This window comes from Antechinus flavipes, chromosome 1 (genome assembly GCF_016432865.1).
Source record: "Antechinus flavipes isolate AdamAnt ecotype Samford, QLD, Australia chromosome 1, AdamAnt_v2, whole genome shotgun sequence".
Classification (NCBI taxonomy): domain Eukaryota; kingdom Metazoa; phylum Chordata; class Mammalia; order Dasyuromorphia; family Dasyuridae; genus Antechinus; species Antechinus flavipes.
Window position 1 is genome coordinate 96,381,189 of NC_067398.1, and position 14,496 is coordinate 96,395,684.

At 38.2% G+C, this 14,496-nt stretch overlaps 1 protein-coding gene across 1 annotated transcript in view; it reads right to left on the reverse strand.

Annotated features, from left to right (window-relative positions):
- CNTLN (centlein) overlaps positions 1-11,865 on the reverse strand; it is a 446,067-nt gene extending 434,202 nt beyond the window's left edge. Inside the window, exons 1-3 of the mRNA XM_051970804.1 lie at positions 11,776-11,865; positions 11,359-11,556; positions 2,275-2,363 (exon numbers count right to left, since the gene is read on the reverse strand). Coding sequence (XP_051826764.1) covers positions 2,275-2,363; positions 11,359-11,556; positions 11,776-11,865 — 377 coding nt within the window. The remainder of the gene's footprint in view (positions 1-2,274; positions 2,364-11,358; positions 11,557-11,775) is intronic.
- Positions 11,866-14,496: the final 2,631 nt, after the last annotated feature.

Below are 14,496 nucleotides of genomic sequence, written 5' to 3' on the forward strand. Positions count from 1 at the left end.
ATGGTTTTCCAAGAAGTTCAGCAGCTAATAGCTAACAAGAATAATGGAGAATTAAGAATGGGACTACTTGTTCATAAATAGTAAGGAGAAGACAACCAATACAAAGAAACTGAAGATTAGAGATGGTAAAGTGTAGAGAGCTGGAACTCAGAAAAGGTGTATTTGAATCTAAGACAGCAGAGCACTTAAGGCTAATTACCTACTCAAGGTGTAATAATGGTTCTATAAACATATGGTGATATGATGGCTCTCCTCAGGATTGGCCCTTGCTGTATGTTTATGATGGGGTAATTAGAGGCAAGGATTGGAGAGCTGAGGGAAAGGGTCAGTGCCTCTCTACTTCAGCACACTGAGGAGAGAGGACTTCAGGCTCCAGGCTCCAGAGTCCAGAATTCATCTTTGGCAAACCACATGGCAGTTTGCCTGCCTCCTTCACTTCTCCTCCTAAAAACCAAGGACTTTGACTGATCATGAGGCCCTCCAGAGAGCTAGCCCAGACATTATAGTAAAGTCAATCTACTAGAGAATATAGAAGGGATTGAGATCAGTGGTGCCTTGTAGAAAGGCTAAGGCTTTTAGCATAGAGAAGGGTCACCTAGAGATGCTAATAGAGAAGACTGAACAAGTCATAAAAGATTAAATCTCTTTTTAAAGCAGCAATGTAAGGTCTCAGCCATTTAATTATGGCACTGTATGCAAGTGTAACTACACTTATGAATGTAGCAATCATTTTCCCAAGTTCCTATTACATAGTAAAATGTTGTTATGTTACTCTCCTGTTAACTTATAGTCCCTTTGAAGATTATAAATGTTGTCTGCAGGATGTCTCAGGTTTCTGATACAAAATTCTAAGATACTTTCCAGAAACCTGCAGGCAGGACTGGTCCTTCTCTAAGGATGATACTTAAATCTTATCTAAAAATAAGTGGTTTTGTCCCTCATTAACAGAGTTCAGTGGAAATTAAAGATATTTCAATCTAAGCTAAGTTAAATGGGAGAAAAGGAGGATGACCTCTAAACAAGCATTTTTTCTTCTGTTGTATTTTCCCCAAATAAGAAAGGCATATAAAAACATAGACATGATCATAGATACTGCTTTGTAGAAGATTACAATCAATTGAAAAAAAAATGGTATGTTCACTAACATCTATAAACTATAGAAAATTATGGTTAAATCTAAATGAAAGGTACAGAGAAACTATGGAAAATATGAAGAATATATTATTTTGGGAGTTAAGGAGTCATCAAAATTTCATAGAAGACATGGGACCTGAGCTAGGCCTAGAGACTTCAAAGAAGAGAGATATAAGGGGAAGTAAAAGTAACAGGAAGACCAAAAAGTAGCCAAGGTAGAATATTAAAAGTGTCCCTTCTAAGTAAAAGAAGCCCAAAGTAATTAAAGTATTAGACCTAGCATCAGGAAGATAAAGGCTCAAATCTCACTAAAAAGATTGACTTATTTGTGTGACCCCAGGGCAAATCACTTCACCTCTCCCTCAGTTACCTCATCTATAACATGGGAGGTTGGATTTGGTCCTTTCAAGTCCCTTTAGCTCTAAATCTATGACCTATACACTGATAAAGCCCGATAGCTATTAAGGTCATCTGACTGTAATGATACCATGATAAATAATAATAATTTAAAAAACACATACACATTTTTTTCTAAGAGAATTGGAATTAAGTGAAATAAAGCACTTAAGTAAACTTTTAAAAATATATTCCCTATCATAATTACACAGCAAGGAAGTGTTAAATATCTGAGGCCAGATTTGAACTCAGGTCCTCTTGACTTCAGGGCTGGTGCTCTATCTACTGAGCCATCTAGCTACCCTCCACACACACACTTTTATTAAAAAATCTACTTCATATGCCAGAATGACTTTTTAAACACTGAAGGAAAAATACAAAGAAATTAAAATGAAGTCTTTAATACTTCAAAGATTTCAATGACGTGGACATTTCTTCCATTGACACAGATCATCTCTCTTAGTAAATTTCTTCACAATTTACCGTGGCCAAAAAAAAAAAAAAAATCACTGTGCAGTCAATTTGATGATGAATCTCTCCAAAATGATGTTGACTGATCTGAAATTATAGAATTCATCACCAAGCTTCCAAGCTTCTCCTCAAAACTCTTCCAGCTTGGGAAGACTCTCAATAGGTTGAAGTAAATTAGAATTGCTTTAAATAACTCAGTATCACGTCCTGCTACAGTTAGTAACTGAGTAAGCCTTTAAACCAAATATTACTACAACTAATCCTAGGACTTACCTTTCCACAACCAGACTGACTGCTTCTGTGAGATCTGGGTTTGCTGTATGGAGGCGCTTCCATAAAGACCACACAAATTCTTTATCAGCCTTAAAAAAAAAAAATAAAAGAAATTTCTCATTTTAAATATCATGCTTTCTAATGCAATAATTATAAATTAAGGAATTCTTGTTATTCAGTAATTTCAATCACGTCATGTCCAACTCTTAGTGAGTCCATTTGTGGTTTCTTGGCAAAGGAAGATATAGAATGGTTTGTCATTTCCTTTTCTAGCTCATTTTACAGCTGAGAAAACTGAGGCCAACAAGGTTAAGTGACTTATTCAGGATCACACAGCTAGTGAGTGTCAGAAGCTGGATTTGAACTCAGAAAGATGAGTCTTCCTGATCCCAGATCCAGCACTCTATTTACTGCACCAGTATGATGATCCCTAGTTTCCAAACTGTATACTATAAGCTGAAAGAGGGCACTTAAGTAAACTTTTAAAAATATATTCCCTATCATAATTACAATATTTTCCATCTTCCCCATTCCTTTCAGCAAAATTATAATGCTAGATAAATAATCATATCTCCAACTGGGATGTAAAGGTACCCTGTCATCAATAGCAGAGTGCTGTTTAAAAATTCAAATACCTCATCATTTACCTTACCTTGACTCCCATGGATCTTTCATTCCATATGAAAGACCACACTTCCACAGCACTAAGCCAGAATGGCCTGACAAAAGCAGTTCTTTCACCTAACCTCATTGGAGACCTAGCAGAATAGAGCAAATCCATGCATGTGGAAGATGTTAATACTCAACTGCAATCAAATCCTTTAATCAGGAGAAGAAAAAAAAAAAAACCCTTGCCCCAACACAAAGTCCTGAGGATGCCTGTGAAAAGTACCCAGATACAGTGATCTGGAAGAAAAAATAAGTAGTCTGGAAGAAAGACCAGAAAAAACTTCTGATCCAATCCTACCTCAACAGAAGACAAGTATTGAATGGAATAATAAGGAGGTTAACAAAGAAAGTCAAACCCCCTTTCTACTCTCTTCAAGGAAAAAAGGAAGTAGATGATTCAAAAAAGGAAGATAAGACAAGACAACAAAGAAAGGTCACAAGCGTGCACAACTTAAAAGAAATAGATACAAACACTTAAAAGGAAAGGAAAACAAAAACATCTATAGGCTTTCCAGAATTAAATAATCAACAGCAACAAACTTAAATGGATTAAAAGGAAAAAAGCAAAATTTTAATTGATGGAAATTAAAGAAGAAAATAAAGTTCTCAAAAAAAAATACAAACATGAGAAAGTAGGCAATTTAAACAGATTATCAACAGTCTCTTCAATGAAACAAAATTGCAAGAAAAAAACAACAAAAGAATAGTGTGTATATAAAACTCAAGTAAATACAGATCTGGATAAATAAATTGTGAAATAATAATAATAAAGTTAATTGTGGCATTGGAAAAACTAATCAAAGCATCTAATCCTAAAGATTCATAATTTGGTTATCAAAGCTTTTCTAGAAAAAAAAATTAAGTAAAATACTTGAAAACCATACAAGGAAATGATTCAAGAAAATCATCCAACAGTATTGAAAGAAGCAAGCAAAATATTGATTGGTTGACAGAAACCAAAGAATTATTAAAGAAACATCAAACTTTAATTGCTAAGGAATGTCTTGCTTAATCTTGAGAATTTCGATATTTATCAATAAATATTTTAAGCAGGCATGAAGAAGGCCTTTAACTAACAAGGAAACAATTCAATTTGTCCAGAACTATTTCCTGTCTGAAGGAAAAAAAGGATTGGGATATAATCATCTGAAAAGTAAAAATCATACTCTACAATAAATTAATAAATTGCTCTCTAACCTAAAAAAAGAAAAAAAAAAAAAAAGTAAAAATCATCAGGACAGATCTTAGAATAGCAAATGTTCCAAATCTGTCCAAAAAGAATCCAAGATTAGTTGTTGTTTATTTTTTTAAGTACCTTAAGTATAGTAAACAAGAAAAATCTAAGCAATGAAGGAAATCCTCTCAATTCTAGGGCCAGATGAAGGTATTGTTTCAAAAACAATTGAGCAAAGAAATATCAAAAAAAAATCATCAATTGGTAGCAAGGAACTAAGAAACTAATGACTAGGTGATTAAGGAAATAAGGAAAAGAAAAGGAATGAGAAGTGAATTAATAATTCAAGGATAAAAACTCATGTAGGTTTTTACTGTGAGAGAAAGAGAGGTACTCAGAGAGTTCTGGCTCTGAAATAGAAAAGGCAGACTAAAAGATAGAAGCCAAAGACTTAACTTCAGCCAAGACTGCCTTTGAGAAGGAAAAGTAGTTTCTATTTCTTTAAGATGTCTGAGAAAAATGAAGAGTATAAGCAAATCATAAAAGGGTAGGGATCTGGGATGATAACTTGGAGGTAAGTACTTCCAGAAACGAAAGGATATTGAAATTCATTCACATGAAGAGGAGAGAGAGAGACAGAGGTTTCATATTATTTTGTCAGGATATTATCTATAGCGCTAAAAAAAAATTTTTTTAAAAGCTTCAAAACCTAAAAACAGTCTTCTCACAAAGGCTACCCACTACAGCAGAAAATTGAGTTTCTGAAGGCCTCTAGCTTTCAAGCGCAATGGTGGGACATAAATCCAGAGAAATCATACAATTTTTTGTACAATCTTTACAATAGGTAAATGATCAAGTTCATAATTTCAGTCTTACATGTATATAATTTGTCTAATGTGTAACATAATACAAAGTAAATGTAAAATGTGTTAATACATGTCTCCTCACTCTCTTATATCATCCATCTGATTAGCTGTCAAATAGTTCAACTGACTGATTTCCCTAGTTTTAAGAGTTTCCCAGTGAAAACATCTTTACAATTAAAGGTTCTGATAAAGGCCTCATTTCCAAAATATATAGAGAACTGACTCAAATTTATAAAAAATCAAGCCATTCTCCAATTGATAAATGGTCAAAGGATATGAACAGACAATTTTCAGATGAAGAAATTGAAACTATTACCACTCACATGAAAGAGTGTTCCAAATCACTATTGATCAGAGAAATGCAAATTAAGACAACTCTGAGATATCACTACACGCCTGTCAGATTGGCTAAGATGACAGGAAAAAATAATGATGAATGTTGGAGGGGATGCGGGAAAACGGGGACACTGATGCATTGTTGGTGGAGTTGTGAACGAATCCAGCCATTCTGGAGAGCAATCTGGAATTATGCCCAAAAAGTTATCAAACTGTGCATACCCTTTGATCCAGCAGTGCTACTACTGGGCTTATACCCCAAAGAGATACTAAAAAAGGGAAAGGGACCTGTATGTGCCAAAATGTTTGTAGCAGCCCTGTTTGTAGTGGCTAGAAACTGGAAAATGAATGGATGCCCATCAATTGGAGAATGGCTGGGTAAATTGTGGTATATGAATGTTATGGAATATTATTGCTCTGTAAGGAATGACCAGCAGGATGAATACAGAGAGGCTTGGAGAGACCTACATGGACTGATGCTAAGTGAGATGAGCAGAACCAGGAGATCATTATACACTTTGACAACGATATTGTATGAGGATGTATTCTGATGGAAGTGGATTTCTCTGACAAAGAGACATAACTGAGTTTCATTGGATAAATGATGGACAGAAACAGCTACACCCAAAGAAGGAATACTGGGAAATGAATGTGAACTATTTGCATTTTTGATTTTCTTCCCGAGTTATTTTTACCTTCTGAATCCAATTCTCCCTGTGCAGCGGGAGAACTGTTCGGTTCTGCAAATATGTATTGTATCTAGGATATACTGCAACATATTTAACATATATAGGACTGCTTGCCATCTTGGGGGGGGGGGGAGGAGGGAGGGAGGGGAAAAAAAAAACGAAACATAAGTGATTGCAAGGGATAATGTTGTGTAAAAATTATCCTGGCATGGATTCTGTCAATACAAAGTTATTATTAAATAAAATAAAATTTAAAAAAAGAGTTTCCCAGTAAGATCATTCAATAGATCCCATTTTGCATCTAACATATTTTTCATGTATTATTGTACATTATAGTTGTTTGTGTATTATCTTTTTTCCTGAAGAATAAAATCTTTGTCAAGGTTAGGATCACCCTCAGTTCCTATCAAAAGAGGCATTTATCTGTATACTTGCTTCCTTCCCATTAGATTATCAACAAATTGATGGCAGGAACCATTTCATTTGCCTTTCACTCTCTAAAATCTAGCACAATGATTTTCCCATGGCAGGTGCCTAGCATATGGCCTAGATGATTTGACTAGCATTGTAAAGGCATGTTAACTTAAACAAACTGAACTGAATCACATCATCTCTTCTTGGCTCATTCTTATCTATAGCTTCCTATAAGTCTTCTGTAGGTTATCAGCAGTATATCCATTAAGAGACTCAGCTTCATCTGGATCTTTTGACATTACATGAGTTCGAAGGCCAACATCAGGTCCACACATATGTTAGGTCAGTCTCTCTATATTATAGAGGAACTAATCTTTTCCAGGCATGCATGTATCACTTTCTCAACCCTTTATACAGCACTTTTCTTGTACAGTTTCTTAGTGGGAATGTGTTATACCTTTTCATACTCACTACTGTCCTTTGGGTGAACTACAACTTAAATTCTTTAAAGACTGTGGCATTCTATGGATCAAAGTCATACGACATCATCAGAAAAATATTGAAGGCTATATAAATTATGGTCTTTCAATATAATAGAATATCAGAGTACCAAAAGGAATACCAAATATGAAGAATACGAAGAAACCAAAGAGATTTTGCATGAAAGTGATGTGGGGTGAAAAGAAACGACTCAAATATAGAATATACACAATGATTAAAACAATGTCAATAATTCAATATGCTGTTAGGACAGGTATACTTGTATTGTATTTAATTTATCCTTTAACATTTAACATGTATTGATCAACCAGCCATCTGGGGGAGGGTATGGGGGGAAGGAGGGGAAAATTGGAACAAAAAGTTTGGCAATTGTCAATGCTGTAAAATTACCCATGCATATAACTTGTAAATAAAAAGCTATAATAAAAAATATATAAAAATAAATTTAATATGAAGACATAATAAACCTTTGGTCAAGTAATACCAAAACTGAAAGACATATTCCTTTAGACCCATTAATAATAGATAATCTATCTTCAGGGGAATATGAATTTTGTAAAAGGAGTTGTCTGAATAATTATTGATATCTGTGATGTCAAAATAAAATGAAGAAAAACATTTTAAAAAATAAAAAATCTTAAATCGTGGGTGTCTTTACTACAAAGAGAATTTAAGTCCTTTAATTTAAAAAGCAATACTCATATCCAAAAGCAATTCCCCTTCCTACTGAAAAATGAGTTCAGTTCAGAATTCAGTTATTAAACTGTTTATACCCGTTACCACTAATAGGTCTGTTTCCAAATATGATTAGAGAAAAAAGGAAAAGAACCTGTATGTTCTAAAATGTTTAATGCAGCTCTTTTTGTGGATGGCAAAGAACTAGAAATTAGATGCCCATGATGTGGTGACAAATTTTGGTACATGATTGTGATAGAATACTATTGTGATATAAGAAATAATGAGCTTAATAATTTCAGAAAATTTGGAAAGACTTGTATAAATAATGAAGAGTGAAATAAGCATAACCAAGAGTATATAATAACAAGAATATTATTTTAGGAATGACTTTAAGGGAATAATTCATTTTAACTACTAAAAATACCTAAATTGACAGTAAAGAACACATGTGAAGGAAGATGCTATCTGCATTCAGAAAAAGAACTGGTAAATACATGTATAGAACAGCTTTACACACACAATGTACACTCCTATTCGTGTCTAATGGAGTGTAAAAGCACAGGAGAATTTACATGATAAATTTATTATATATTTAAAAGGAATACAAGTGATATATAACAGATTTGCAGTTTCATGTGCAAGCATCTTTTTTATTATATTATGGAACTGATTGTTTGAGAAGAAATGTTTAAGATATATAACAAAAAATGCTCTCAGTGACTGGGGTGGTGGTGGAAATGACTTAGTCATACAATAAGAGTGAAGACTAGCCAATGAAAATCGCATGTTCTTGACTGGTATGCTATCAAGAGAACTAAAGGAAAACTCTTGATAGGATGGGAAGACTCTAGTAGAGGATTACACAAAGACAAATGAGAGCCACACAGCATGGAGAAATTGTGGTAAATTATAATCTTTAATATTTCTGGAGGAAGTAGCCACCCTGAACAAATAGAACACTGTGCCTGAAGTCAGGAAAACTTGAATTCAAATTCAACATCACACATTTATTATAAGATAATAATAACTTCTGTTTGTCTCAATCTTCACAACTGGAGATAACAGTACCACCTACCTCAAAAGGCTGTTCTAAGGATCAAATGATACAAAGATGCTTAGCACAGAGTCTGGCACATAGCAGGTATTATATAAATGTTTAATTCCCTTTTCTCTTTCACCCTCAAATACATTATAGTTTCATCAAAATTTCAAAATCAAAACAAAGCAATCTAGAAGATGTATTGAAGAAAGGAAAATAGAATAGCTGGAACAGGTAGAAGGGAAGATGGCATCAACTTTCCATAATCCTTTTAGAGAGCAAAACATAGCCAAGTTAGTCCTACTATGATCTGCTTCCCTCACACAGAAAGGAAACATTATAAGTTTTTCCTTTCTCACCAAATTATTTAAATAATTAAATAATTGTTTTATGGGGATTTTCACAATATTAAAGCTTGTCCACAGTCATGTAAATCAAGAGCTATGGAAATTTTTCTGAAGATTAATTGCAAATACTGTTAAAAACAAGGAGGAGGTAGAGAAGTTCCAGGTCTTCATGAATCATTCTTCAAAATTATCAAGCCCTTGGCTGAAATTTGTCTGGTTATATGAAGGAAAAATTTTAATAAAAGTTGAAGAACTAAAGGCTTAAGGCCAATATACTGAGAACTGGGAGTCCTTGGGTAAGTCACTTAACCTCTGTTTCAGTTTCTTCATTCATCTTCTTTCATTGGTAAAATATAAAATAATAAACATTTATTAAGTGCTTACACTAAATGCCTGGCACCGTGTTAAGCACTAGTATCACTTCACATAATTGCTGTGACCCAAGAAGGCCTTATAAGTCCTAAAACTATATAAATTTGAATTTTCTGCTATAGCTATCATTAATAGTTTCATTTAAATATTAACTAATTAATGAATTAATTGTAGGTTCACAATAATCAACATAATCATCAGCTTTCCTTTCACCAATTCCTATTTCCCATTGACATACTATTTTCTATTTCTACAGTACCAAATCACACTAACTAGTTACCCCCAGGACTTGTCATTTGGATAAAAAGCCAAAGGATTCTGAGGAAGCAGGATCCTTAGAAATCCTCCCACATATACCCCTCATTTTGAAAGGGCTTCCAGTTGCCCAAGTTCAGAATCTTGCTCTCTCTCACCCCACAGACCTAGTCAGTTTCCAAGTCCTGTCGCTTCCACTTCCACCTCTCATCTGTCCTTCCAGTTCTGAAACTCTATGATCCATTCATTCCCTGCTCCCCTTGCAGGAGCCAGAAGTGGGGAAGAGGGAAGGGTAGGTGAGAGCAAGGCTTGAAAGGTCAAATAGGGTCTTAGGCTCCTGGGAGTTAAGGCCTGGGAATCCCAACTCCACCTTCACCTCTCTGGATCTCTGGATCTTAGTCTGTCAGAGGAGGCAACAAGAATAAGCTATCTCTACTAGTTCCTGTAAACTCTTTAGTCTCTAGATGAGAATGATGCATTGGGAGCTCAGTCCTGTGAAGGTGGAAAGAATGAGGGAGTGGGAGAAGAGGAAGGAGGAATGTGTGGAGAGAGCAGAAGAGGAGGACAGAGTAAAGAGGAGGAGAAAGGGAGGGAACTAGGGGGGGAAAGGGAGGGGGTAGGGAAAGAGGGAAATGGGAAGGAAGAGGAGGGGGAAGAAAAGAGAAGAGGAAGGAGAAGAGGAATGCAGGGAAACAAGGGGGAGGAGTGAGGGGAGAAGGGAAGGAGGGAATGGGAAGAAGGAAAAGGAGAGGGGAAGGAGGTCAGTGGAGAAAGAAATAGGAGAAGGGAAGAGAGAAGAAGGAGAGAGGAAGAGGAAGAAGGTGAGGGGAAAGAGGATGAAGGGGAGGAGAAGGAAGAAGAGAAGGAAGAGAAGGAGGGAATTGGGAAGGGGGAATGGAAAGGTGAAGGAGAAAAATGGGAGGAGGAGGAAATAGGAGAGGGGAAGGGGGAAGAAGGAAAAGGAGGAAGAAGAATAAAGAAAGAGGAAGAAGGTGAAGGAAAACAGAAAGAAGAGAAGAACTAGGAAGAAGGGATGGAGAGGGGAAGGAGGAAGAGAGAATGCAAAGAAGAGGTGGAAGAAGAAGAGAAGGGAAAGAGGGGAAACTGGGAAGGGAGGGTGGAAAGGGGAAGGAGAAAAAGGGGAGAAGGAGAGGGGAAGGAGGAAATAGGGGAGGGGAAAAGAGAAGAAAGGGAAGGGAGGAAGAATAAGGAAAGAGGAGGGGGAGGTGAGGGAAAACAGAAAGAGAAGAAGGAAGAAGAGAAGGGAGAGGGGGAACTAGAAAGGAGGGATGGAAAGGGGAAGGAGGAAGAGAGGATTTGAAGGAGGAGAAGAGGGAGAGGAAGAAATAGGGGAGGGGAAGAGAAAAGAGAAAAAGAGGGAAGGAGCAATGAGGAGGGGAAGTGAAAAAAGAGAAGAAGAAGGAAGCAGAAGAGAAAAAGGAGTGCAAGAGGTAAGGAGAGGGAGAAGAGGAGGAAGAAAGGGGAGGGAAACGAGGGGGGAGAGAGGGGAGAAAGGAGGGAATGGGGGAGGGGAAAAGGAGGGAAAGAAAGGAAGATGGGGGAAATGAGGGGGAGGAAGACAGATGGAAGGAGAGGGAGGGGAAAGGGTAAAGGGGAGGAATAGAGGGAGGAGGGAGAGGAATAAGGGGAAGAGGGAGAGGGACAGGGGGAGGAGGAGGAGGGAGCTGGATGGCCCTAGGCCCCGGGAGCCCAGCGCGCCGAGGCCAGGTGGAGTCCTCAGTACCTGGCACTGGCATAGCTCCTCCCGAACGCTTCTCAGCTCTTCCTCCAGCAGCTGCAACGGGTCCAAAGACGCTCCCTCCACAGAGCTCCTCCCCCCGGGAGAGGGAGTGGGGGGGAATGCCTGGTGGGGCTTAGCCCCCGACTCGGGCCTCGGCCCCTTCGCCACCCCGCCCGCCGCCGCCACCTTCCCTAGCCAGGGCTTCCCTCAGCCCAGCCAGTCAACTTCACATTGGCCCGCTGCGCGCGACTCCGGAACGCACCCCGCCCTGCGTGTCCCCCGCCCCCCGCCCCAAATTTGGGGAGAGCAGCACCAACGGCCTGAGGGGGGCGGGGAACGCGACGCCACCGCAAGCCGGCCGCTAACCGGTCAAGTTTCCTTCTCGAAACTCCGCCCTCCCTAGCCCCATCCCGGGACCACCGGAGCTTCAAACTGCGCGTGCGCAGCTCTTTTCCCGCCTCGTCCAGTTAGCTCTCGCGCTGCCTCTCCCAGCTCCCCTCCCACTTCCATCCCCTCTCCTCCCACTTCCGTCCCCTTTCTCCCCCCCCTTCTCCCCTCCCCCCGCACCATCACCTCGCCACCTCCCTCAGTCTCCCAGGTTCAGTACGCGCGTCCTCGAAGGATTCTGAGGGAGCACCTGCGCAGGCGTGGTGGAAAGAGCCGCGCACGTGGACTAGGAGACCTCGTTTGGAATGATGACCTTTGGTCAAGTCATTTCACGTCTCACTTGTGTTCTTCTTTTGCTTCCTCTGTAAAAAATGTCTAGAGAATCGAGAGATCCAGAAGGTCTATCTTCTGCTCTAACAAACTTCGGTCTTCTCCCTTGACGCCAGCTTGAGTTCTCACCTTTATTCAAGTCGATTTTCCCATTTCTCGTCCCTTCTTTTGGCAGTCTTCAAAATTTTAATGAGTTCCATTGCGCTTAACACCAGCTTTGGAATCCTCAAGTGTGTGAAAGAAATGTTGCGATATGCGTCTAATTATTTGCAAAGTTTAAGAAAATCGTTGTCTTTGTTTCTTATGGAATAAGATCTGCCTTTTTGCTGGTCTCCAAATTTCAACATTCCAAGTGTTTCAATCCCTTTCCATAGTTTTGTTTTGTTTTGTTTTTTTCCCACCCTACGCCCTCCCCCATACCTGGAATTAAATTATATCTTGCCTCTACTTTGTCGAATTGCTTAGCTTCCTTCAAGGCTCATCGTGTGCACTTTATTCTAATAAGTGTTTTATGAAGTGCTCAGATTTTCAGGGGTCGCTCTAATTTCAAATCATCATTTCAAATCAAATGCATTTTTTTGTCTAAGTGTTGCATTCTTATCTCCTTGAGGGTAAGGACTTCCCTGTTCTTTCTCTCTGTATTACTAGCACTCAGCACTATGCTCCCACATAATTGGCAATTAAATGCTTCTTGAATTGGACCCTGGCGAATGAACTGGTGATTTTCCAACTGATATCATCCTTAAAATATAATGCCCAGGACTGAACACAAATAGTTCAGAACTAAATGGATTGTGGTTAAAGTTACATGGTGGAAAAAGTAAATTCAATGTCAGGCAAAAACTTCCTAGGAGTTAGAGCAATCCAAAAATAGAAAGGACTCATTGGGAATCTGGTAGATTCCCCCACTTTGGCTCATATTTTATACTCTTTTGAAATCTACAAACTGATTCTCAAGAATCTTAAAATCTGAAATTTCCCCTTTCTAATCCTGTTCTAATGATCAGATATTATTCCTCCATTTCTACCTCTGCCTCCTTAGAACTTTCCCGGATCATTTCACTTGTTAATACTTTGTCCTGCCAGAATTTACTTAAGTAAACACTTAAGTGTACCAGGTGCCTATTCATACAGAGCTTCCCAAACAAACATCCTCGCAAGCATGCCCAGTTGCTGGGGGATAAAAAAAAAAAAAAAAGAAGAGAAAGAGGAGGAACAGGAAGAAGGATTTATTAAGTGCCTACTATGTGCCACACAGTTTTGTGTATGATTTACAAATATTATCATTTGATCTTCACAAAAACCCTGACAGGTAGGTACTATTGTTATTCCTATTTTACAATTGAGGAAGCTGAAATAAGCATTTGCCCAGGGTCACACAGCCAGAAATTGTTTCAGACTGGATTTAAATTCAGATCTTCCTGACTCCAGGCCCAGTGTTCTATTTACTGCTCTAATTGCCTCTGAAAAGGGCTATGAGAAAGCTGAGGGTGAAGATGGAAACAACATTTTACTGGTGATAATCCATGACTTCTCTCTCTAGAGCTGCCTTGTCAGGATTATGATATCCAGGTGTATAAGATCCTCCTCTTGGTTAGGGTAAGACACTCTGACGTGCCCAGGTTAACAGAGATTCAATTAAATATAAAAATCCCCTAGTTAAATAAGAAAAAACAATGTAGTTGGGAAGTTGAGATCCAGCAGCCTGAAAGCAAAGCTTATTCCATTTTCAAGAGGGATGAGGAAAGTAGGCATCTTTATAAAATTGATGAATTTTAGGCAGCTTTGTAAGTTGATATTCAGCCCAGAATCTTGTGATCTGAAATTGGATTGGCAGGAGCATTTGCCCTGCCTGCCCCCTTGAACACTATGCAGGAATTGGAATGACTATGGTCTGGGAAGGTGGATATTTATTTTCATGCTCCCTATTGCATCTAGGGATTACCAAAAAAAAAAAAAAAAGGTATTTAAAGCTCTTCAAAATCTAACTTTAAATACTTTTTCTGTTCTAAAAGTACATTCCTTCCCTTCACACATTCTGTGATCCAATTCTATTGGTTTTATTATTGTTTTCAACATACAATGTCTTCCATCTCCATACCTTTATATCAGCTATTCCCCCATACCTCATGTCTCCTTACCTCCACTTCTTAGGAATAATTGTTTCCTTTAAAACTCAAGTCCAGGAGCAAAGCCAAGATGGCATAATAGTGGTAAGAAGAACTCTGAGCTCTACACACCATCACCACCGCCACATTCCTGCAAACAGAAAACAAGCTAAACTGAATCCTGATCAGGAAATCCAAGGAAAAAAGCATGAGTCATTTTTCCAGCTCAGTTGCACATAGGGAGATAGAGAGGTCTGTGGACACTTAGACACTAGGAGTGAAGCATTCCAACACAGAAAAAAGATGTTGCACCAGA